Source organism: Thalassophryne amazonica, chromosome 17, assembly GCF_902500255.1.
Source record: "Thalassophryne amazonica chromosome 17, fThaAma1.1, whole genome shotgun sequence".
NCBI lineage: Eukaryota > Metazoa > Chordata > Actinopteri > Batrachoidiformes > Batrachoididae > Thalassophryne > Thalassophryne amazonica.
This window is the reverse complement of record NC_047119.1, coordinates 33,912,271-33,936,416: the sequence shown is the minus strand read 5'-3', so window position 1 is coordinate 33,936,416 and position 24,146 is coordinate 33,912,271. Positions and strand designations below refer to the sequence as shown.

General features: G+C 40.7%; 3 protein-coding genes and 1 long non-coding RNA gene across 6 annotated transcripts in view; 2 read left to right on the top strand and 2 right to left on the bottom strand.

Moving 5' to 3' along the window:
- The window catches only part of plgrkt (plasminogen receptor, C-terminal lysine transmembrane protein), a 32,435-nt gene extending 19,293 nt beyond the window's left edge, over positions 1-13,142 (top strand). Inside the window, exon 6 of one of the 2 annotated variants that reach the window (XM_034192149.1) lies at positions 12,560-13,142. The gene's annotated coding sequence lies outside the window, so the exon portion shown is untranslated. Of the gene's footprint in view, positions 1-8,761; positions 8,775-12,559 lie in introns of those variants that run through there. The other variant, XM_034192150.1, reaches the window with a different exon arrangement.
- The window catches only part of LOC117529379, an 883,736-nt gene that overhangs the window by 173,489 nt on the left and 686,101 nt on the right, over positions 1-24,146 (bottom strand). The gene's annotated exons all lie outside the window — the stretch shown is intronic.
- rln1 (relaxin 1) lies at positions 3-1,144 on the top strand. Its single transcript, XM_034192147.1, has 2 exons — positions 3-227; positions 618-1,144. Exons 1-2 carry the CDS (start codon positions 32-34, stop codon positions 935-937), a joined length of 516 nt encoding a protein of 171 aa, XP_034048038.1. The 5' UTR covers positions 3-31; the 3' UTR covers positions 938-1,144.
- The window catches only part of jak2a (Janus kinase 2a), a 64,954-nt gene continuing 43,865 nt past the window's right edge, over positions 3,058-24,146 (bottom strand). For both annotated transcript variants that reach the window (XM_034192121.1, XM_034192123.1), the window contains exons 12-24: positions 17,125-17,259; positions 16,959-17,046; positions 12,479-12,606; positions 12,263-12,401; positions 11,618-11,769; positions 11,380-11,530; positions 11,122-11,255; positions 7,043-7,232; positions 6,830-6,954; positions 6,503-6,675; positions 5,393-5,510; positions 5,173-5,286; positions 3,058-3,783 (exon numbers count right to left, since the gene is read on the bottom strand). In XM_034192121.1, the coding sequence (XP_034048012.1) occupies positions 3,679-3,783; positions 5,173-5,286; positions 5,393-5,510; positions 6,503-6,675; positions 6,830-6,954; positions 7,043-7,232; positions 11,122-11,255; positions 11,380-11,530; positions 11,618-11,769; positions 12,263-12,401; positions 12,479-12,606; positions 16,959-17,046; positions 17,125-17,259 (1,752 nt within the window). In that variant the 3' untranslated portion in view covers positions 3,058-3,678. The remainder of the gene's footprint in view (positions 3,784-5,172; positions 5,287-5,392; positions 5,511-6,502; positions 6,676-6,829; positions 6,955-7,042; positions 7,233-11,121; positions 11,256-11,379; positions 11,531-11,617; positions 11,770-12,262; positions 12,402-12,478; positions 12,607-16,958; positions 17,047-17,124; positions 17,260-24,146) is intronic.

The window sequence follows — 24,146 nt, the reverse complement described above, 5'->3', positions numbered from 1 at the left end:
TGCTCCAGTGTTGAGCTCGAGGGCGGTCAGAATGCTGTGCAGACTGACTCTGACTGTGACCGTGGTGTGCGTCGCTGGCATATGCAGCCATGTGCAGGCTGGTGACCTGAGCGGACTGATCATAGGCAGGGACTACGGGGTGAAGCTGTGCGGGCGAGAGTTCATCAGAGCCGTCATTTTCACATGCGGCGGGTCCCGCTGGAAAAGAGCCACGCTGTGGGACTCAGGTGAGAGAAAACTATTTTATTTTTTAATTCAATTTAGTGCACTGCATCAAGTTTATATTAAAACAGGAAGCCAACATTTCTTTTTTTGATGTGGTTCATGAAATTGAGTTGCATTTTAAATTTTTATTTTTCCTGTTCTGCTAAATTGCTAGAGAGAGCAGATTGTGTGATATTCTCATTGCCACGCATTTGATTTCAGCACCATGGCCAGCTCATGTTTGAGCCTTAGTTGCTTAATTAATCGAGTGGGAAATTGTAATTATTCGTGTCACAAAGTCTAAGTGGTGTCAGTGTGATTAAATTTCCTTTCAACACTCTCAAAAGCAAATGTAATCACATGTTGGTTGTTTTGATATGTTTAAATAGGCACTTTATTATTTCTATCACTAGACCCATTAAAATGGATTTCTGTCACTGCTGACAACCAGCAGACCTGGCAACGGGGTGAAGTGCTGACAAATGAGCGCTCCTTTCGCCGTGTTTCTTCTTTGTACTCCCTGCTGGAACTCCTGCCCTCGTACTGGGCCTCGGGAGCTGAGCGGAGGTCACAGAGTTACCGGTCCGGTCAGCCCACAGCTGAAGGTGACACAGAGGAGAACCTCGGCGCTGACTGGGTTCTACCCAGGAAGAGGAGAAACTTTTCTCTGGGTGTGGCTGGGATGTGCTGCCACCAGGGCTGCACCAAAACTGACATTGGGCGGTTGTGCTGAGGCAAGGAGGAGCCTGGGTGACGACAGAGATGAACATTCTGCTGTTTAATGTGCTGTAATTATTCATGTTTTACTTCACATCTCCAGACCGGTGTCTGTGACCGAACGGTCCCCTCTGCCTTCACTCCGCATGCATCTGAAACTGACCGAGTCTGACTCTCTACACCCAAACCGATCAAAGGAAATAATGGAATTATTAACCATCAGATTACAAAGTAAAATCTCTTAAATCATTCTAAAGTCAGTTTAAAACAGAAATGAGGTTGTTTTAAGCAGAAACGAGATGATAATCTTTGAAAGCAGCATGTCAGACTCAGATGTGCTGCTGTGGCACTCGCCCATCTTTTATGATGAAATAATGCTGAATTAATGTGTAAATGATTGTACAAAAGCTTCAGATATCTGTCGCTGAGATAGATGATGACTGGAGTGCAGTTTGAAGCAGAAACAAAGTGATAATCAGTGAATTGTTGGTGACGCATGCGCGGCAAAGGTAGGGCGGACCGATTTTTAGGGGAAACCGTTAAGTTGGTGATACCGGGCCACTTTTAACAGCTGATAACTCGTATTTCTTTTTTGGTGGGAGAGTAGGGGTACAAATGTAACTGATAAAGATATTCAAGTGTTCCTTTTGAGTAAATAAAATGTTGTACTGATCTGAAAATGTTAATGCAAAATAAATCCTTTTCTCACAAAACTTGGTTGTGTACACAGTGTGAGTATTAATGGAGGTGTTTACAGCAGGCTCTTATCACATTAAGGTCAGGCTGCTGTGAATGAAATCACTGATTTTCTCTAAAAACAAGAACACATCAAACTTTAACACCTTTAAAAATAAAAGCCTTCAGATGACTTAAAATCTTAAAGACCTAATATATCAATAATGAATTATGAAAAGAATGAAACATTTGAAATGAATGTCAAAGAATGACTTGTATGTTTTATTTCATAAATGTGTATTTATACCTGGAATTTTCAAGCTTTTTTTTTTATAAACAGTCCATTTTTCAATGTGATGACAAAGATTTAGACTATCATTTCATTCACATTCTTTAAAAACACCAAAAGCTTAAAAAACATGCTTAATCTGTCCTTTATACAAATATCCTTGAATAGAAAATGAGTTTTCTTTAGTCAATTATGTTTTCATGTACAAGGAATGTTAGTTTGCAGCAGTTTTCTGAACAGTCGAGCAGTTTCACAGCAACAAGTGTCAAATAGTTTGAATCCAAGTCTTAAAAAAAACCCATTTCAGATGGCATTGAGGTGTTTAGTTCACAGCTTGCGTCAAAATTTGACATTTAAATGTACATTTAAAAAATATTCATCTGCTCCCGGAGCAGCAGCTCTGTCACAGTAACTGCATTTTTGGGGGGGGCTTCTACAGCTTTTATCAAGTACATACATTCAAAGTCACAAGTATTTGTACATGTACTACTAAAGGGCTTGGGTGCATGACCCCCCCTCCCCCCCCCCACACACACACACACTAACACTTAGACTTATGTCTTTTTTTCTTTTTTTTTTTTTAACTGAAACTTAAAACAAAGCGCCTTAAACTGACAGTGTCAAACTGCTACGATGTGATATACGGTAAATTAAAATAGCCAATGGAATGCAAAAGTGTAGGCACCCTTACTATAGTAACTAAATTATCACTTTTAAAGCCTATGTTCTTCAGCCAAGTCACTGGATGTGACTTATCAGTCATTAAATACAAATAATGTATTACTAAAAGCTATCTGGAATTTCAAAGAAAAAAAAAAAATCAATAACATCCTCGTGAGGGAAGCCACCAAGACACCCAGGAAAATGACTGACTAGAGAAAATGTGCGTAGTGCAATTTTTGTCTGTTGCATCATTAGTTACAAAGCTTCATGGAGGAATGGAACCAAGACGCGTTACTTTCAGGAAACGTGAAATGTCAGCAACAGTTTGCAAGAAGGAACATGGGAGGCTTGAGCCTAGATTTGATAAATTTTCTCCTACGCTCTGCTTTGAAGCTGCGACCAGTGGGTGAAAGATGTACTCAGATTTAGTAATACATTAACTGTAGAAAGTCTGTTCCACATACACATCCTGCACTGAAAATATTACTTCAGTTAAAAAAAAAAAAAAAAGCAAGTCCCTTTGGCTGCTCCCTTGTTTTCACTCGGGGTCGCCACAGCAGATCCGAAGTGGACATGCATGTTGATTTGGCACAAGTTTTACACCGGATGCCTTTTTGACGCAACCCCGCATTATATGCAGAAATGTGGTAAGGGTGGGGTTTGAACCGGGAACCTTCTGCACTGAAACCAAGCGCACTAACCACTTGTCCACCACCCCTGACCGTAAAATATTTAGTAGTAGTACAAAAGTATTAGCATCAAAATATGCTAAAATTACCTATTCAGACTGTCTCATTTGAGAATAATGCACATTACTGGGTGATAAATGTTGGTGGTGTTAAAGTTTAAGTATAATTTACTTGTAGATTACCTTATATACTGTTGTAACTCATGAATTTCACCCTGTGGACCTAATGCCTCATTTAGATGGGATTCAGATTTCGTACTGTTCATCTCAATCAAAGTAACTAACTGTCAGATAAATGTAATGTAGCAGGATGTAGAAACACCAGAGTAAATGTTCTGAGTTACTTTCCACCACTGGCTGTGTCTGGTGATACAGCAGATCCGTGTCCACCTTTAAAACGTGCAAGGAGCAGTTCCTGGGAGTTAAAAGGAAAGGTCAGTCATCAGTCCATCACGTCTCGCACAGAGTCCACACTGTGAATCAGCCAAGTGAAGCTGGGCCGACAGCTCACGTCGCTGCTCCAACACTCCATCATGATTGAGTGAATCTGAGGGAAGCATTTTAATAAAAACATCAGTGAGTGTATGAATGAGCTCCACATGAGAACTTTACAGGGTGAGAGTGCTGAAGGTTAGTAGCACAGTTATCTCCAACTACAGTCTGCACAAACCGTCAGAATGTGAGGGAAAAAAAAACCATAGCTGTTACACATTTAGGGCCTGATTTATGGGGCTATTCCACAGAGCGCCGTTAAATCCCGAACAGCAAATCGGGGCGCGTTTTGAAGCATTACATTAACTTCTTGATCCATCTTTGTCAATCTTGAACAAACTTTGTATATGTAGTAGTTATGGCCGTCATCGACACCAGGATCCAATTTATCAACTGCTCAAAAATTTCATTCAGATTCTCAAAATCATTGATAGTACGTAGTAACTAATGGATATTCGGGATAGTCCGTTATTGTCCCACAATGGCGAAATTTGCAATTGTTGCAGCAGCAAATGAGTGACCCAGAGTGTATAAAAAGGTAAAGAAGAAAAAAGTACCATGCTTCAGAGAGCTGTGAGACAACTCAGATAATGAGCACACATAATACTGCACATAGAACAGTTATTGCACACAGTAATTGATTAAAATTTAAAAATTCAGACAGTTCAACTGTACTGTGTAGTCTACTGGGACAGTGCCGATTGTGCAATCTGACAGTAGCAGGAAGAAGGCCTACGGTGCCTAATTCATAGTTTCAACAGCTTCAGTCATGTCTGAACATCTTTAAACGGGGTATTCCTAGTGAGTATGGTTTGACGCTTTGACGCTCCATCAGGGTAAAAAAAAAATTGAAGCTAAAACAGCATTTGTTGCAGTTTTTGTTCATGCCTGGCCGAAGGTGCAGCTCCTTTCTTTTGTTTTTTTTTGGGTGGGTTGCCAGGTCTGAGCTTTAAAGGCCAGCCTGTTAGGAGGCAAGACGGATTAAGTTTCCATCCCATTTTTGCCCTTTTTTAAACACACAAAATTCTTACTTACACACTGCCATCTATGTCATGTCACCACTTGTGGTCATGTGCAGTTATTTTGAGTAAAACACCTGCAAAATGTTCACCAACCCAATGCACAGAAGTTTGGAACACTCACACAATGTAACACTTGTTATATGGGATCTTAGTCTGTTTAAATGACTCATTTTGTCACATTAAGAGCTGAAAACATGGTTATTTGATTTATACAAATAAATAAAATTTCAGAAGGTGAAATGAGTCAAATATTTACATCAAAATCTTGAAATATTTCTTTTGATTGACTAATTACCAAAACTGTAATTTCACTTTGGTCTGTTTTCTGCTTTCCTTTACACCTACATTATTTCTGGCCACACTTTCAGGACCACCAATTAAACATTTCTCATTAATCCTTGGCGGCGCGAGAAGTTACTGACCTGCTTTGGGCAGTTACCAGGAGCTGGTAGTCGATATCCATCTTTCAGCAGAGCTATCAAATGATAGACAATCATCTGACCCTGTTTTTCATTTCCCATCTCCTCCATAAACACCTAGAAGAAAAGCAGGGTTTTTTGTTGGTTGTTGCAGGAAAAAGTAGACAAGTCTGGACTAAGAGGCAGCAGCCAGCAGATGAAGTCAGTTAAAAATGTTTGGTACCGCCGGTGGGCTGCAGTTCTTCTCACTGTAGGTGAAGAGCTCATAGAGGACAATGCCAAAACTCCACACATCTGACGCCACAGAGAATTTACTCTCAGTTAGCGACTCTGGAGCGTACCTGCAAACACATGATCCATATGGACCACTCAGAGTCACTCATTTTGCAGTTGCAATGTTTTGTCTTAAAGTGATTTTATTTTTGCTTCTTCTAAGACAAGTTTGTTTTTGCTACCGTATTTCCTTGATTAAATGCCTGACCTTGAATCAGAACCTGCTTCATTTAATAGGCAGGTTCATACATCATCTGAAAAAATAAACACCTGCCTTAAATAAGCACCAGGCATTATGTGCATTAAAATAGGATTACATTAGGTTGTGTCACTCTTTTATCTAAGTCCAGAGCAGAGTGGTACCTTAAAATCCTAAAGCCTGATGTATGCTTCTGTAACTCCATGGCCATGCAATGATGTTGACATGGGCGTGACCCTTTTTAAGTTCTCAGTCGCGTTGGTGGGTGTTGTAATGCAATTTACAGCAGCTTTTTCTGGACCAATTTGTCCTTCAAATAGCTCCGCTTCTTTATACATCATCAACCAATAAAACCAATGGTACATGCAGTTTCCCTCCATGAATTGCTGGACATTTGAGCATCTTTATAGTTTTTCAACTCTCTTTTGTAAATTTGGCCATATTTACAGACCTTTCTGCCAAACGTTCCTCTATTTGATCCTTGATCAAAATATAACCGCTGTGCAAACTGCAAAACCTTTTAAAATATGATGGGAGAGGAAGGAGTGAAACCAGAAAAGTGACCAATCGTGTGGGAGGTGCACATCAGGCAATGGAGAGGGTTTGGAGCGACGCAGAGGGCTCTGATCTAAAACGGTCATCTTTGTTTCACCCAACCCAGAGATATGTGTGAAACGTAACACCATATTACAGTGCAGGCAGCAAGCAGCATTTTGTTAATAATCGCCAGCCTTGAATAAAGGCCTGGCTCATTTAGGTTCCATGTCTGAACACGGTTTGAAAAGAAAAAAAAAACGCCCAGGCTTTTAAATTAAGGAAATACGGTATTTTCCAACAAAACATACAATTCCTCTTACTCACCAGAAGATGGGGCTCTCTCCAGGCTCTTTGACAGTATAGTACTCTTTATCCTGTGGCAGCACTTTGGTCAAACCAAAATCTCCTATCTTCACCCTCGTATCGCTCTCCACCAAAATGTTTCTCGTGGCCAAATCTCTGTGGATGTAGCGCTTTGAGGAAAGGTATTCCATACCCTGCAGAGGTCATCGATTGGCCTTGATGAGTTGCAACAATAACTCCTCAAAGATCACAATGTGATAGAATGCATTTTGACTTGTTCATTACATCAGACGAACTACTAAGTGAAAATGTACAGTGTCTAAAAACATCAACCGCCTCCTTTATTACCTTACAAATCTGTGACGCATAGTGCAGCAGTTTCTTGGAATCAATGTGGTCTTTGTTTTTGATGAGGTAATCTCTCAAGCTGCCATACGGAAGATACTCCATGATCAGCCGCAGGTTTCTTCGACCTGGACAAAAAGCCAAATCGCAGAAAATCAGTTGTTGCACTTTTGTGCTGCACAGAGAATAAAAAAAAAAAAAAGATTACCGACTGACCGGCACTGTAACAGACTCCTTTGTATTTCACAATGTTTTCGTGTTGGAGGGACCTGAGGATGTCGATCTCCCGCTCAAAGTCTCTAAGGTGCTCCGTGGTGCTGTGCTGTAGTTTCTTCACGGCCACCACCTCACCTGTGCTGTCCTGCAGGGGGTCGTACCTGCACATCTCCACGCTGCCAAAGTTTCCCTGGAGCCAGAGACACAAGTAAAGTGGACTGAGTTCATTCGCCAGTTCATAATATCTACAATGGCAGCAGATATCCATTTAGCCACACAAATGTTGCCATTTTAATCCCACTTAACGTATTGGTTAATGCACATACAAACATGCAACACACGGTGCACATCCAGATCCTGCAGCACAGTATCCTTTGAGACTTAACGATTCCAACTGATTGGACAATTTGGCACAGTTCGCAATTCCTAATCTTGTACCTATTGGGCATCCTGGAGTAATTTGGAGTCTGTGTCAAAATTTTGTGTCCATCTCAAGTAATACAGGTTGCACCAGCCCAATGGGCCTCAAGGCCTATAAGGAGTTACAAAACATAACCCAAAATACGTAGGTTTTTTTTTTTCTGTTTTTTTTTGGGACTCATTTGACCTGATGTGTTCTGACTCCCACACTGTTCAGTGCTTTCATGGACTAGGTGTTGAGTAGTGTTGTGGAAACCAGTGGCTTGAGTCCCCTCATTGGTGAGGAAAGGTTTCCTGTACTTGACTTTGCAGATGATGCTGTGACCTTTATGGAATCAATGGATGCCGTGGTTGTCATTTGTGAAGCTGAGCAAGGAATCGTTGTACATGGGTTTGCAATGATTTTGAACCAGACTAAGATCTAGGCTTTCACTGACTTCACGGAAATGGCCACCACAGAAGTGTATGGGTATGTGGTGAAAGTATTAGCTTGTAGAAACAATGATTGAGATGGTTTGGACATGTGCAGAGCAGGGACCAAGGGTATGTAGGAAGAAGGCTACTGAGGATGGAGCCACCAGGCAGGAGGAGAAGAGGGAGGCCAAAGAGGAGGTTTATGGATGTGGTGAGGGAGGACATGCAGGTGGTTGGTGTGACAGAGGACAGGGTGAATTGGAAACGACTGATCTGCTGAGAGGACCACTAACGGGAGCAGCTGAAAGAAGAAACAATATCTTATCTCAGCAGGAACGCTGGGTGTGAATCTCTGGGTCCTTGGCCTTTGAGATCAGAAGATACCTGGGAAGAGTTTATGGAGTAATGCGATTGCTTGATATAGGTGATTGGCAATGCTGCCATCTTTGCAGGAAAATGAAGGTCCAAGTATTTAGGGTCCTGGTGCTTCCTGTCTTACTGTGTGGTTGTGAGTCTTGTACACTAACCAGTGACCTAATGTGACAACTTTGATATCTTTGGTATCAGGTCTCCAGTGGTGGGCACACTTCCGATAATCCGATAACAGATAATTATCGAAGATAATGTTTTCAGTATCGGATTATCTTTTTAGATAACTTTAAAAACCATTATAGGACCAATTATCTTCCGATTAATTTTTGTCCGATAACTTTTAAACCGATAAAGAAAATAAACAAAGCTGAACAGCGACAAGCATTTTTAAAATTAGTTCAGCACCCACCTGTTAAAAGTTTTGTAACAGATGCATAGTTATAACCTTTGCAAACAGAAGAGAACTGCTTGTATAAAAAGCATCTCAATCCTCTGCAAACAAAGGAAAAACAGCCCCAAAATGAAAAAGAAAAAAAAAAACATTTACTTTAACACCATACCGATATGCTGGCAATATGACCTAAGTCATCCAGAGGCATACATTTTTAACTTATGGTTCAAATTTTAACCAAACTAATTTTGGACAAGTTATTTAAAATTACTGTCATGTCTGAAGTTTCATAAAGTAAAAATATCAGATATATGTTTTAGTTTTAAAGTAATGTGCTACTTTTTAAGGTTTTGTGAGCACATGCTCTGCCCCGCAGTGCATTTTGGGTAGGATGATGTAATCTCAGTACGTCACGACAGGACAAATGCATTTCAGACACTCTGTTCAGGCTCCACGGACAACAGCATTAAACTCTAGTGCCTAAAACTCTCTTGAATATATTCTCTGCGTTTATAGACGATTTTTTTTTTATTGCGTTTGTTCCACGCATTTTAAATGTGAGCAGACAGGGATTATCTAGAATTTGTTTTGAAAGCCTCTACTGCCATCTAGCATCTACTGACCGGCAGTGTCTGGGAACCAGTAGATGGCAGTGTTCTATTTATTTTGACCCCGGTTATGTCAGATGATTGTCAAATCAACTTTTTTGCTTTGCAAATGGCTTTTTTTTTTTTTTTTTTTTTTTTTTTTTTTTTACAAATGAAGTTTAAAAACAAAACTGCAAAATAATAATAATAACAACATTATTACAAGACAGCTCTGCAGTGTTTGCACAGGCACAGTGCGAACAGTTGGATGCTGCTTGTAGCTTTCAGCAGCAGGATAACTTCACGACGGCCGACCACAATATATCAAACAGGTTTGATTCTCATTCGACCATACGATTGGCGATCAGGAGGTGGTCGTCAGATGTTGACCGCAGCTTGATACTCCATGAACACTACACGATGCAGGACGCACGATTAACCTGAAACTTGGTCCAAAAAATTCCTCCATGAAAAATCATCTCGCACAGTGTAAAGCACGTTTTACAACATCAAATGAATGTTGTAAAGAGAGAATGTGCAAAAAAAATTTGCGATGACACTTCCAGGGCTCCGTAAAAATGCCTGTTTTTACAAATAAAAAAATGGAATATTTTACAAAAGCACATTTAAACACCAACACACGACAGACGTCACATTAACGTGTTGGTTTACATAATGAATGACTGAACCAATCAGTGTTTAGCAAAGGCACGTTTACCCAGAATCCTTTGCGATCTGTCTCTTTGTTACAAAACGTCAGAATTAGTGCATTATTCAACATTAAAAGATATATGTTATATTTTAACTTTGTGCAAATGACAGAATTGACATTAATGGAGTTATTCTATCGGTATTAATGTTATTTATAAATCAACACCATAACTCAATATGACTTTATTTTTCAAGAGAATAGAATAGAAAGCCTTTATTGTCATTATACACAGCAAACACAGTCTGCATAGTACAACAAGATTAGATTATTACAACAAGACCTCCGTATGACCGGAGTTTTGTCGTTGATAGAGAGCTGGCTTTACAGCTGCTCTCAGGGTGCCTCTGTGTTGGGAGGGCTGTAATAAACAAGAGCTTCCAGCAGGGGCAAATGTTGAAAGAAAAAAGTGTGGTCTCATTGTTTGGGTCTGTGGGTGCCTCTGCGCTCGGAGTGCTGTAGTAAACAAGAGTTTCCAGCAGGGGAAGACTGTTGAAAGAAGAAAGTGTGGTCTTATTGTTTGGGTCTGTTGTTATTTTTAATATTATTAGAAGCTATTAAAGTTGTTTTACTAGTAGTTGTAAATGTGCCAGAGATAATATTGGAATTTATCTGTAATTGGTTATCTGTAACTTCCGATACATTTTTGGGTGGTTTATTGTTTTATCTTTATCGAAGATAACTTTTCAGTTATCTGATTATCTGTTATCGAAGTTAATTTTTTGGTTATCTGTGCCCACCACTGCAGGTCTCTTCAGAGGATCCTTGGGAATCACTGGAAAGACTGTATGTAACGAGTGATTACTTACTGATATGGTGGCTACAGTGACACGGGGCAATAGCACATGCTTCAAGACTTTACCCCATAACCTAATTAATCTGCAGCTCAGGTCATTGTTGATATGGTGATTGTGTCTCCCCTCCAATCCCCACTCAGGCTGTCTGTGCACCAAGTTGGATTAGTTTGGGCTTTGGATATGTACTGGCAAATGTTCAAACTGACAGTCCGTATGAGCTTTGCTCACAGTTTATTATGTGCTTTGTCGTTCAAGCAGGAGGTATTATTATAATAATAATCACAGCGGAGGTAAGAAACCGCTCAAAATATGCCCCTGTAGGATTTATAGAACAAAGGAGTGACAGATGGGCACAAACTCTCTACAGTAAACGTGTGTGCACGTCTCACTTTGCCCAGCTGTTTGAGAAAGATGAGGTGTCTCTCCTCAAAGTGGGTAGGCTCCTGGCTCTCAAAAGCCCACGGGAAACCGAAACCTCGTGTTCTGTTGGGCACCATGTCGCTCTCCACCAGCAGCTCGTAGTCTGTCACACCGTAACATACAAATATCACAAAACCACAACACGAAAAGTAAACATTTCTTTTGTTGGGTAAATCAAAGGTCTGGAGGACTGTTTGTGTATCAGCTGCTTTGAATATAATCCGTACCTGGTGTGAAGAGACTGTTGAGATCTCGGATAACCGCTCTGAAGGAGGGCCGGTGAGACGGCTCATAGTCCATGCAGTTGTTAATCAGATTAGCCAGTTCAGTCCACTTCAGAGCAGGCAGCTGGTGTCTGTCCTCGTAGAACAAGATCTTCTGCAGAAGAAAACCATAAGTGAAAATCTGATCATTTTCATATAATCCTTGGTGTTGTGGGAGAAGTGGTATGGTAACTCCTGCGACCTTGGAGCTGTCCATGGTGCAGAGGGGTTTGTCTCCTCCGCTGCAGATCTCCCACAGCGTTGTCCCAAAGCCCCATTTGTCTGTAGCTGTACTCAAGTTTAAAGGGTCTTCGATGCACTCTGGGGGCACCCACGGGATGTGCTCCAACAGAACTGAAGAAGGAACATGTGGGAAAAGAAACGATACAACAAAACAGACTATGATGTGACACATGTTGGACATAAGAACTACTCATACTTGTTCCTAAATGGTGTGTTCTAGTGATTTAAGAGAACTCACATTTGCCAGTAATCATATTTTGAGCTTTTGTCTGGAGGTATGAGTGATCCAGACTTGTAGTAAGACTAATCCCGACCTATGTTTTCAGTAACTTATTGTATATTTCACTACTTCAAAGCAACTGTAGTTTGAAAATCCCACTAAGTTACACATTACAATTATGACTGCTGATGACATAATGCAGTCTCACCACTAGATGGCATCAAATGCTACACAATGTAGGTTAAAGAGAAATTTACAAAAATGTTCTTACAACAAGGACCAAAGTGAGCAAGAAGACATTTTTGTCCCTGTACTTCACCGAACTATCAGCCAACATCAAAAACTGTGATTCTCGTGCAAGGTGGGACAGGTGACTCTGCTCACCTTCTTTAGGAAGGACGGTGATGCTGATTCCCGGGTCGCTGAGTTTTATGAAGGGCAGGCTGCCGGTCTTCCGATCCTCCTCTCTGATCAAAAGCACATTCTTGGCACAAACGTTTCCGTGAACGAGGTTCTTATCCTCCTGTGTGAATGATGGGAACATCAGTAGTTAGCTTTGTGTGATTACGTCTTTGTAATAAGAGGTTTGTTATGTCGTACCAGGTAGTGCATAGTCCACGCCAGCTGCTTGGCCACTTCAAGTTTCCAGGTGATGTTAATGCAGCTTTTGTTCTTTTTCAGGTATGTGTCCAGTGAGCCAAATTTGCCGTACTCCTGCACCATCATGTCTGACAGGGAGACGAGGGACAACATTCCATCACTCCTGTGGTGACTTCAAGGACACTTTGACAGCAGTTACAGTCTAGGACAAGCTGATGGCGCAGGGCAGAACATTTATATACATATATCATGTGAATGTCTCTAGTTTTGTTTATGAAATCAGTACAGTGGATCTGAAATCAAACTTTTAATTTCTATATAATAGTGCAACATAGTGCCCTCCAAAAGTATTTAGCCCCTTTGTGTTTCACACATTTTAATTTGTTTATGCCATTTCAAATACAAAAAGTAAATCAGGCTTCTCAAAATAAAAATTTTAAAATGATCTTCCCTAAACTCAAACTTGAAGTAAATCTCTACAACTTGATATCAATTAATTAAAAATATAAAAGCCAACATGATGGGTTGCATGAAGTAATGGGATGCTTTGGTATAATACCTGGAAATAATTGGTTTTATTTCCAGTTTTCTTCAGAGAACTCAGGGGATGGATACATGAACATTTCCAAGTCACTGAATATGACTATATCAATTATTAAGAAATACAAACAGTCTGACACTCTTTGGTAAATCTGTATGGAGTAGATAGTTCTCAAAAACTGAGTGACTGAAGGTGATGAGTGAGGAAAGCCACCAAGACAACCCAGAATAAGTTATAGGCTTCTTTGGCTGTGGAGAAATTGTGCACAGTGCATGTTTTGCATTTTGTATCACCAGTTATACAACCCCTGGCAAAAATTATGGAATCACCGGCCTCGGAGAATGTTCATTCAGTTATTTAATTTTGTAGAAAAAAAGCAGATCACAGACATGACACAAAACTAAAGTCATTTGAAATGGCAACTTTCTGGCTTTAAGAAACACTATAAGAAATCAGGAAAAAAAAATTGTGGCAGTCAGTAACGGTTACTTTTTTAGACCAAGCAGAGGGAAAAAAAATATGGACTCACTCAATTCTGAGGAAAAAATTATGGAATCATGAAAAACAAAAGAACGCTCCAACACATCACTAGTATTTTGTTGCACCACCTCTGGCTTTTATAACAGCTTGCAGTCTCTGAGGCATGGACTTAATGAGTGACAAACAGTACTCTTCATCAATCTGGCTCCAACTTTCTCTGATTGCTGTTGCCAGATCAGCTTTGCAGGTTGGAGCCTTGTCATGGACCATTTTCTTCAACTTCCACCAAAGATTTTCAATTGGATTAAGATCCGGACTATTTGCAGGCCATGACATTGACCCTATGTGTCTTTTTGCAAGGAATGTTTTCACAGTTTTTGCTCTATGGCAAGATGCATTATCATCTTGAAAAATGATTTCATCATCCCCAAACATCCTTTCAATTGATGGGATAAGAAAAGTGTCCAAAATATCAACGTAAACTTGTGCATTTATTGATGATGTAATGACAGCCATCTCCCCAGTGCCTTTACCTGACATGTAGCCCCATATCATCAATGACTGTGGAAATGTACATGTTCTCTTCAGGCAGTCATCTTTATACATCTCATTGGAACGGCACCAAACAAAAGTTCCAGCATCATCACCTTGCCCAATGCAGATTCGAGATTCATCACTGAATATGACTTTCATCCAGTCATCCACAGTCCACGATTGCTTTTCCTTAGCCCACTGTAACCTTGTTTTTTTCTGTTTAGGTGTTAATGATGGCTTTTGTTTAGCTTTTCTGTATGTAAATCCCATTTCCTTTAGGTGGTTTCTTACAGTTCGGTCACAGACGTTGACTCCAGTTTCCTCCCATTGGTTCCTCATTTGTTTTGTTGTGCATTTTCGATTTTTGAGACATATTGCTTTAAGTTTTCTGTCTTGACGTTTTGATGTCTTCCTTGGTCTACCAGTATGTTTGCCTGTAACAACCTTCCCATGTTGTATGTATTTGGTCCAGAGTTTAGACACAGCTGACTGTGAACAACCAACATCTTTTGCAACATTGCATGATGATTTACGTGATGATTTACCCTCTTAAGAGTTTGATAATCCTCTCCATTGTTTCAATTGACATCTCTCGTGTTGGAGTCATGATTCATGTCAGTCCACTTGGTGCAACAGCTCTCCAAGGTGTGATCACTCCTTTTTAGATGCAGACTAACGAGCAGATCTGATTTGATGCAGGTGTTAGTTTTGGGGATGAAAATCTACAGGGTGATTCCATAATTTATTGCTCAGAATTGAGTGATTCCATATTTTTTTCCCTCTGTTTGGTCTAAAAAAGTAACCGTTACTGACTGCCACAATTTTTTTTTCTTGATTTCTTATAGTGTTTCTTAAAGCCAGAAAGTTGCCATTTGAAATGACTTTAGGTTTGTGTCATGTCTGATCTGCTTTTTTTCTACAAAATTAAACAACTGAATGAACATCCTCCGAGGCCGGTGATTCCATAATTTTTGCCAGGGGTTGTACAGCTTCATGATGAAGTGGTACAGGAGGGTTTTCTTAAAAAGTAGACCTGAAAGTTCAGCTACAATTTGCTAGAAGTTACATCTGAGAGGTAAGTCTAGATTTGATCCAACCCCTGACTTGTCTGATGAAAACGCAATAAAACGGATTATATACAAGTGTTATACTAAAGGGAGCCCAATGCTGGAGGGCACTGTACAAAAACCAAATACAAACTATAATTGAGGTAATTGGGTCAGAGTGGGGTCGTGTTCTACTCTTGTCGGGGTCTGGACTGTGGGTCAGAATATAGAAACCAATGTGGACTGAAGCATGATTAGGTTGTGAACCATAATGTGTCGTAAATTTATTGTTATTTTTAAGAAGACAAACCAAAATCATGCAGGTGGTGGCTACAGAATGGTGAAAAATTAAAAAGCCAAAAAAAAAAAAGTCAACTATTAAACAGCTTTTACTTTTTAAAACAACCCGCTGTCAGTGTTGTCTGTCACTAAACCACATTTTAGATGCGGTCTAACATTCCTTGGATCAATTCTGAACTGTTTTTAACTGCTTTAGGACTCTTTCAGAAGTCAAGTTTTGGTGTTTTTTTTTTAAACACTTTATTGGTTTACCCAACAATCAACACATTTACACACACACAATATGAACAAGGGAAAAATATCTATCAATAGCTATCTTACAAATGTTTTATGTAACTAGAAATCACCCATGTCTAACTTGAGTCCACCATGCAGACTGAACACAGCAAGGTATGCTCAGCCTGCATCCTGCTCCTAACAGAGGAGCCTGTCAGTCATCCTCAATTACAGGCCCCTGATCCATCAAATATTACAAATTTGTATAATCAAGATAGTTAACAAAAGGCCCCCAGACTTTTTTTTTTTTTTTCCTCTCTCTCTCTCAAAAGAGCTATTTTTTTCTTGGGATACACAGAGAGACTAACAATTTACCAGAGGTGGGACAAAGTCACTGCCAAGTCACTCTCAAGTCATAATTCTGCAAGTCCCAAGTCAAGTCTCAAGTCAGCTTGCAAACAATTGGTGGTCATTATGACTTGAGACTTGTTGATTTCATGACTTGATGGTTACTTTGTCCCACTTCTACCATTTACCAATGCTTTGTATATTTTCCCATGACAACACTATTGGGACCTTCAAAGCAGCAGAAATGTTTCTGTACCCTTCCCCAGATTTGTGCCTCCAGACAATCCTGTCTCGGAGGTCTACAGACAAGTAGACGGAAAGTTCAACACTTGTTTTGTGGCCTGACATGCACTGTTAAATGTGGGACCTTGTATGTACACAGGGGTGTGTCTTTCCAGATCACGTCCAATCAACTGAATTTACCCCAGGTGGACTCCAATTAAACTGTAGAAACATCAAGGATGATCATTGGAAACAGGATGCACCTGTGAAGGCTTATGTACATGTGATTTCTTAGTTTGTTTGCTTTTTTAATACATTTGCAAAAATCTAAAAAACAAAACAAAATTCACCTTGTCATTATGGGGTATTGTGTGTAGAATTTTGAGGAAAGAAATTAATTTAATCCATTTTGGAATAAGGCTGCGACATAAAGTGTGGAAAAAGTGAAGAGGACAGAAACCTGTACAACATTTCACTTAAGATTATTGAGCCCTTTACCGGATAGAGAGGTTTCTGTCCTATATGAGTTTGACGCCTTTGTTACTGTTTGACAGGTGGACCACCCCAGTCAAACGCCTCACCTGACACTGTGCCTCTTTGTGGTTCAATTCAGCAGAGCAACAGCCACCTTAAGTTTAGATTGCCTGCAGATGTTTGGGCTCATGACTCCTCCTCTGCATTTTTTGCATTATTATTGTGCTACTGTACGCCATCGTTCTTCGACCCTTCCCACAGGACCTCCTGACCTGTGATTCAACAGTCATGTAATTTTGTAAGTTCTTTGCATACTTACTTTCATCACCACAAACGCACACGCCGTAGATGAGGAGTAAGTGCTTGTGGGAAAGTTGGCTCATCATGCTGGCTGCTTCAAAGAATGACTGTGGGGGGGGATAGACATTTAATTGAATTTACTCATGCCCATCAGACAAACAACAAAAATTCAAAGTCATTGCAACCTCTGAATAGTTGCGGTGACCCTTGTCCAGGATCTTTATGACGACATCTATCTGGTGGACTTCTCCATAGTCTCTCAGCTCCTTTCTCACACCACGGAAGATCTTTGTGAATGTTCCCTGACCGAGACTTTCATTCTGCAGGAAACCGTAAAATACTGGATAAATGGCAGCACGGCAATGCAAAAGTACCTTACGTGGTTCACAAAAGTCACATGACACAGCTGCTGTACGAAAACAAGATCACAGAATAGGGGTGGGCAGTCCATCTCATCAGTCATCGCCATGTGATTGTGTACCACGATATATGAGGTCTATTAGATAATAAACCGACCCTTTTTTTTTTTTTAACTATATGGATTTGAATGACGTGCGATTACACCAATCATGCTTGAACCCTCGTGCGCATGCGTGAGTTTTTTCACGCGTGTCGGTGATGTCATTTCCCTGTGGGCAGGCCTTGAGTGAGATGTGGTCCCGCCCTCTCGGCTGAATTCCTTTGTTTCACACGCTGCTCAAGACGGCGCGCGTTGCTTTATCAAAATTTTTTCTGGACCTGTGAGGAATATCCGAGTGGACACTATTCGAGAAATTAAGCTGGTTTTCGGTGAAAAGTATAACGGCTGATGAGAGATTATGGGGTGTTTCTGTCGGTGTAAGGACTTCCCACGCAGAGGGATGTCGTGCAGCGCTTCCAGGTGCCATCGTTGGCCTGTTTCGACCTGAAAACATCCTAATTTAAGGCTTAATTCACCCAGGACGTCGTGAGAGAACAGAGTAGATTCAGAAGAGGCTGGCATGAGGACTTTATGCGGACATTCCACTGTTTAAGGACATTTTGTAATGAAAGACGTGCGCTCTGTGTGCGCCGCGACAGGAAAAACACCTCCGTGTTGAAAACCATTTGTAAAATTCAGGCGGGTTTTGATGGCTTTCAACAAGTGAGTAACTGAGAAATTGTTTAACAGCTTGGGCATGTTCCAACTTGGCCGTTAAAGTTTCCAACTGAGGTGTTTTTCGTGTCGCAACCCCCCACGGTCGGGTCCAGCCCGATATGCGACTCTGCCCGCACGTTCTTTCATTACAAAATGTCCATTAACAATGGAATGTCCGAATAAACTCCTCATGCTGACTTCTTCTGAAAGTTCTCTGACGACTTCCTGGGTCAACAGAGCCTGAAATGTGGAAGTTTTCAACTTGAAACGACGAGACGCTGCCGCCTCGAAGCGCAGATCGCCGTCAGGCGCCGTGGGCCATCCTTACGGCGACACTACCAGACCAAAATCTCTCATCAGCCGTTAAAATTTTTACCGAAAACCAGCTGAATTTATCGAATGGTGTCCACTCAGTTGTGCCTTACAGTTTTGAAAAAAATTTGATCAAACAAAGCAGCAGTCTCTGAGCCATTCCTAAACAATGAAAAAAATCGAGGAGAGGGTGGACCACTCCTCACTCAAAGACTGCCCACAGGCGAATGACGTAACCGACAGGCGTGAAAAAACTCTCGCATGCCCACGAGGGTTCAAGCATGTCTGATGTAATCACACGTGATTCAAATCCATATGGTGTTTGAAAAAAATAAGGTCGGATACTTTTCTAATAGACCTCGTATAGTGTATCCGGAAAGTATTCACAGAACTTCACTCTTTCCACATTTTGTTATGTTACAGCTTTATTGCAGAATGAAAGAAATTAGTCCCCCCTTGAAATTCTACTCAACACTCCATAATGACAACATGGATAAAGTTTTATTTTTGGCAAATTTATAAAAAATTACAAAACTAAGAAGTCATATGTACATAGGTATTGACACCCTTATGCTCAATACTTTGTTGACACACCTTTGACAGCAATTACAGCCTCAACTCTTCTTGAATATGATGCCACAAGTTTGGTGCACCTATCTTTGGGCAGTTTGGCTCATTCCTCTTTGCAGCACCTCTCAAGCTCCATCAGGTTGGATGGGGAACGTCAGTGCACAGCCATTTTCAGAGCTCTCCAGAGATGTTCAATCAGATTCAGGTCTGGGCTCTGGTTGGGCCACTCAAGGACATTCACAGAGTTGTCCTGAAGCCACTCCTTTGATGTCTTGGCTGTGTGCTTAGGGTCATTGTCCTGCTGAAAGATGAACCGTCCCCCCAGTCTGAGGTCAACAGCGCTCTGGAGCAGGTTTTCATCCAGGATGTCTCTGTTCATTGCTGCATTCATCTTTCCCCCAATCCTGACTAGTCTCCCAGTTCCTGCCACTGAAAAACATCTCCACAGCATCATCCACAATTTTGTTTCTCATGGTCAGAGTCCTTCAGGTGCCTTTTGGCAAACTCCAGGTGGGCTGCCATGTGCCTTTTACTAAGGAGTGGCTTCCATCTGGCCACTCTACCATAAAGGCGTGATTGGTGGATTGCTGCAGAAATGGTTGTCCTTCTGGAAGGTTCTCCTCTCTCCACAGAGGAATGCTGGAGCTCAGAGTGACCATCAGGTTCTTGGTCACCTCCCTGACTAAGGCCCTTCTCCCCCGATTGTTCAGTTTAGATGAGCGACCTGGTGGATCTTAACTTCTCCCATTTATGAATAATGGAGGCCACTGTGCTCATTGGGACCTTCAAAACAGCAGAAATGTTTCTGTACCCTTCCCCAGATTTGTGCCTCCAGACAATACCTAGAGACGATTCTGTCTCGGAGGTCTACAGACAGTTCCTTTGACTTCATGCTTGTGTTATGAGAGCAGCTAACACTTTAGGAGTGTATCCTTTAAAAGAGAGATCTCTGTGCGCTGTAATGATGTCAGTGTGTGTGTGGCTGCACATCAGTGTGTGTGCATGCTGAAGCGGGAGAAGATGAGAGCAGAGCAGAGAGAGAGAAATATCAGGACAAAGTGTGACTGTACCGGAAGAAGTGTTCAGTTATAACAGCTGTAAATAAATATAAGGCTCAGAAGGGCAAGATGTCTCTGTCCCTCTGTTCACTGCCTGTCATGCAGAGTTAATTGGGTTATTGAACCTGAAGCAAGTTCAGTCCTGGAGGACAACAGAGTGTTTTCTCCTACTCTCCGGAAAGTGCAACACTTGGTTTGTGCTCTGGCATGCACTGTCAACTGTGGGACCTTATATGTAAACAGGTGTGTGCCTTTACAAATCATGTCCAATCAACTGAATCTACCCCAGGTGGACTCCAATTAAGCTGGAGAAACATCTCAAGGATGATCAGTAGGGATGTGCATCGTACAACAACTCACGATTCAATTTGATTCCGATTCTTGGGGTGACGATTTGATTCAAAGAGCTCTGAGAAATAGTTATATTACTTAAAAAAAATGTTTATGTTTAAGAAAATGCAGCTTTACAAGGTTAATCAAGTGATTCTAGATGTAAATTTACTTATCTGCTTTGCTCGTTCAGAGTTGGCTGGCAGTTTAGCGAAGCGCTGGTCAGTAGTCGGCAGATCTCCGCTCCTTTTAGCTCCGGCTGATAGCGTAGCATGTGGGCTTGCGGATTTGAAGTGTTTCCGAAGTACTTGACTTTAATTTTGCTGATTTTGCACACTGCATAAGTCATGTCAAGCTCCTTCTTACGCAGCAAATAATAAAATCCAAAATGCACCCAAACATTTGTCTTCAGCAAAGATGATGCTGGCTGAATTAGCTCTTTGTCCCCCATGCTAAGTTGCAGCTCATGACTGCTTGAAGCACGTTGGACCCTCCCGTCGTGGGGACGCTGTAGTATGGAAGCCGTTGCCTGACAAACAGTACACGCAGCGAGTAAGTAAGAAAAAAAAAAAAATGCTTTTAAAAATCGATTCTTTCACGTTTTGGATCGATTCAGAATCATAATAAATAAGAATTGCGATTCGGACGTGAATCGATTTTTTTCCGGCACCCCTAATGATCAGTGTAAACAGGATGCACCTGAGCTCAATTTTGAGCCTCATGGCAAAGACTGTGAACACTTATGTACATGTGATTTATTTTATTATTATTATTATTTTAAAGAAATTTACAAGAATCTCAAAAAAAAAACATTTCGCATTGTCATTATGGGGTATTGTGTGTAGAATTTTGAGGGAAAAATGAATTTCATCCATTTTGGAATAAGGCAGTAACAAAATGTGGATAAAGTGAAGTCTATATCAGGCAAATAAGAATGCTTGCCAGACCAGCAAAAAAAATAAATGAATAAATACATTATATATATGTGAGGTGCTACAACACATGTATTTGTATTGAACCGTACAGTACGTACATGATCATTTGGTTCACAGAACAACACACAGAATACACGGTACGACTCTGGCCAATACATGTGTGCTTATTTGTTTGCGTAAGCCACTGACATTTCGTCTCATTTCCACAGCCTGTGTCTCACTCTAGTTCCATGCTCTGCGCAGGAGGCATGGCCAGACCCCTGCATCTGCTGTCTGTTTCTGATGTGAAAAGAGGAAACTAAACCAGACAGTTAAAGCGCGTGAATGGATTATTTCAATCAGAAACTTTGGGACCATAAATGGAATTGGTTAATTTACCCTTTTCTTTTGAAACATGAACCTCAAAGTGAACGGATATGCATTGGTGTTGAATCGCTGTCCCAGGATGAGATCAGTAGACATTCGAGTTTACAAAGAAAACATTGCAAACTTATAAATTGACGTTTTATATGAATTCGTGTAAAATTTCTCAGATGAGACGGCTGTTGAACAGCAACACTGCGAACAATGATGTCAAATCTGTACAGACTCAGGTTTTATGAATTGACTTCATTTGCACAAAAATAAAACAAACTTAAAGTGGACAAAATATTGAAGGGAGTCTCTCTTCACATGTCAAGCAAGATAGACCAGCAAAAAAAAACAACGTGCTGCACAGTAGCTTCATCCCAACGTGATTGAAGAGAGATTTAATCAATTCATAATCATTTAATGAAAAAGTTTACAGTACACTGCCTCACAATGCTAAAGTGTCTGAAAATTAAATTAGCCTTATGGGACCATTTACCAGCATATATGAGGGTTCAGTGACTATGAATTCATCTGACACCTAAACACGGCGACTGCAATCTAAATGAGCTTGTTGAAGCAGCAGGCAGAGACCGACAGACCCATGTGACATTCGCTGGTCATGCCCTAGGATTATCTGTGAGGCAAAGCTTGTCCAGAACAGGGACTAAAGCTCAAGGTGACACTGTAATTTCAGTGTCAGATTGGAGGCTCTGTGACATTTTGTGACTAAATTATTAATAGAAGCATGACAAAAAACTATGTTGAACCAGCGACCACAAGCTCAGAGGGTCAACAATGTAATGCGGGCTTCTAAAGCGTGGCACTGTGGACGTACCATGATCATAGCACAGGTTGTAGTGAGAACTCCAGGGACGTAGCAAGAACAGAGTGAGAACTCTGCATTCGTTCCTCTCCATACTACACTTGTACTACGTCAATGGAATCTCTACTAGGTTTTAGTTAGATCATTACTTCTTCAATGTCGTCATTACTACATCCTTATTACATTCTTCCTGGATCCTGATTCTCCCATGTCCTCAACTACATCCTTTTTTTTTAATGTCCAAACTTCAGCTATGTCTTCTATGTCCATGGAGACCATACTACATCCTTATGAGTTTCTACTGCATCCCTACCAGTGATGCCGGTAACGCGTTACTCTAATCTGACCACTTTTTTTAGTAACGAGTAATCTAACGCGTTAATCTTTCCAAATCAGTAATCAGATTAAAGTTACTTCTCCATGTCACTGTGCGTTACTATTATTTTTCATTGTGGGTCGATAGCAGCATTAAACTTGGTCTGTGGGCAGGAGGTCGGGGTTCGACTGAACTGCCCACTTTAAGTGAGCTGTGAGCTTTTCATCCGCGGTTTTTTGCAGCTGCTCGACTCGTCGTCTCTTAAAGCACGGTGATCAGCACACCTGCACTGAGTTTTACAAAGACATTTTTATACTTTTTTCCCTCCTTTATTTAGAGCTGAGCTGAGCCGCTCCGTATCTGCACGTTAAAACAGCTGATCCTCCGCGACGCGTCAACAACTAACACTATTTTCCACTCAAATGCACCTAAACTCTTTCTGAGGACCACATGATGTGAAAACACAATAAAACTTTCTTACCTGTAAATCTGGTCACGTTTTCTGCATAAATAAATGTTATCCATTCTTTGTGCTCAAACGCCAAAGTAGGGGCGAATCCAGATGGAATGGGGGCGTGGGGGAGGGATGTGCCCCCTCCCCCACAACACCCCTAGATTAAAGGTCCAGTTTTGAAGCCTTTTTTTACTACAACTACTAATACTACTTAAAATAATATTAATTTCTACAAGTAAAATATTTAGAGAGAATTTAAATGTTAGAAAAATGCTAGAACGAATTTAATAGTTACATTTATAAACAATGTAGGTTCGAAATTGCAAGTTTTACTGTTACAGTGCTGTCAACAGTTAAATATGAGGTCAAGAAAGAGGTCTTTATTTAACTTTTTATAAAACAAGTATTTATTTTCATTGAAGTCAAGAAAGGGTGACTATAAAGTAAGTTTTGGCAAAACAGGTATCATTGTCATGTTGAGGTGGCAGAGTGTTGTTGTCGGCAGCTGGGAAAAGTAACTAAAAAAGTAACTAGTAATCTAACTTAGTTACTTTTACAATTGAGTAATCAGTAAAGTAACTAAGTTACTTTTTCAAGGAGTAATCAGTAATTGGATTACTTTTTCAAAGTAACTGTGGCAACACTGATCCCTACTATGTTTTAATGTTTTTATTTTGTCCAACCAATTTTTTTTGGGGGGGGGGGGGGGGGCTGAGTGTGACGGGGGTTTAATGCACCTGACATGAAACCAGAAACTTCCAACACAGTGTGTAAAACCATGACAAGTTCTTGATTTACAGTCATATCCACTGATACAAAAAACACACCTGAGGTCAGTATTTTTGTACAAGGACATTTTTGGCAACAAGTCTGGACGTGTCTGTGCCATCACTGATTGAGGTAACGATTTACAGATTGTACAACAGTTTATTTTCTGTTTT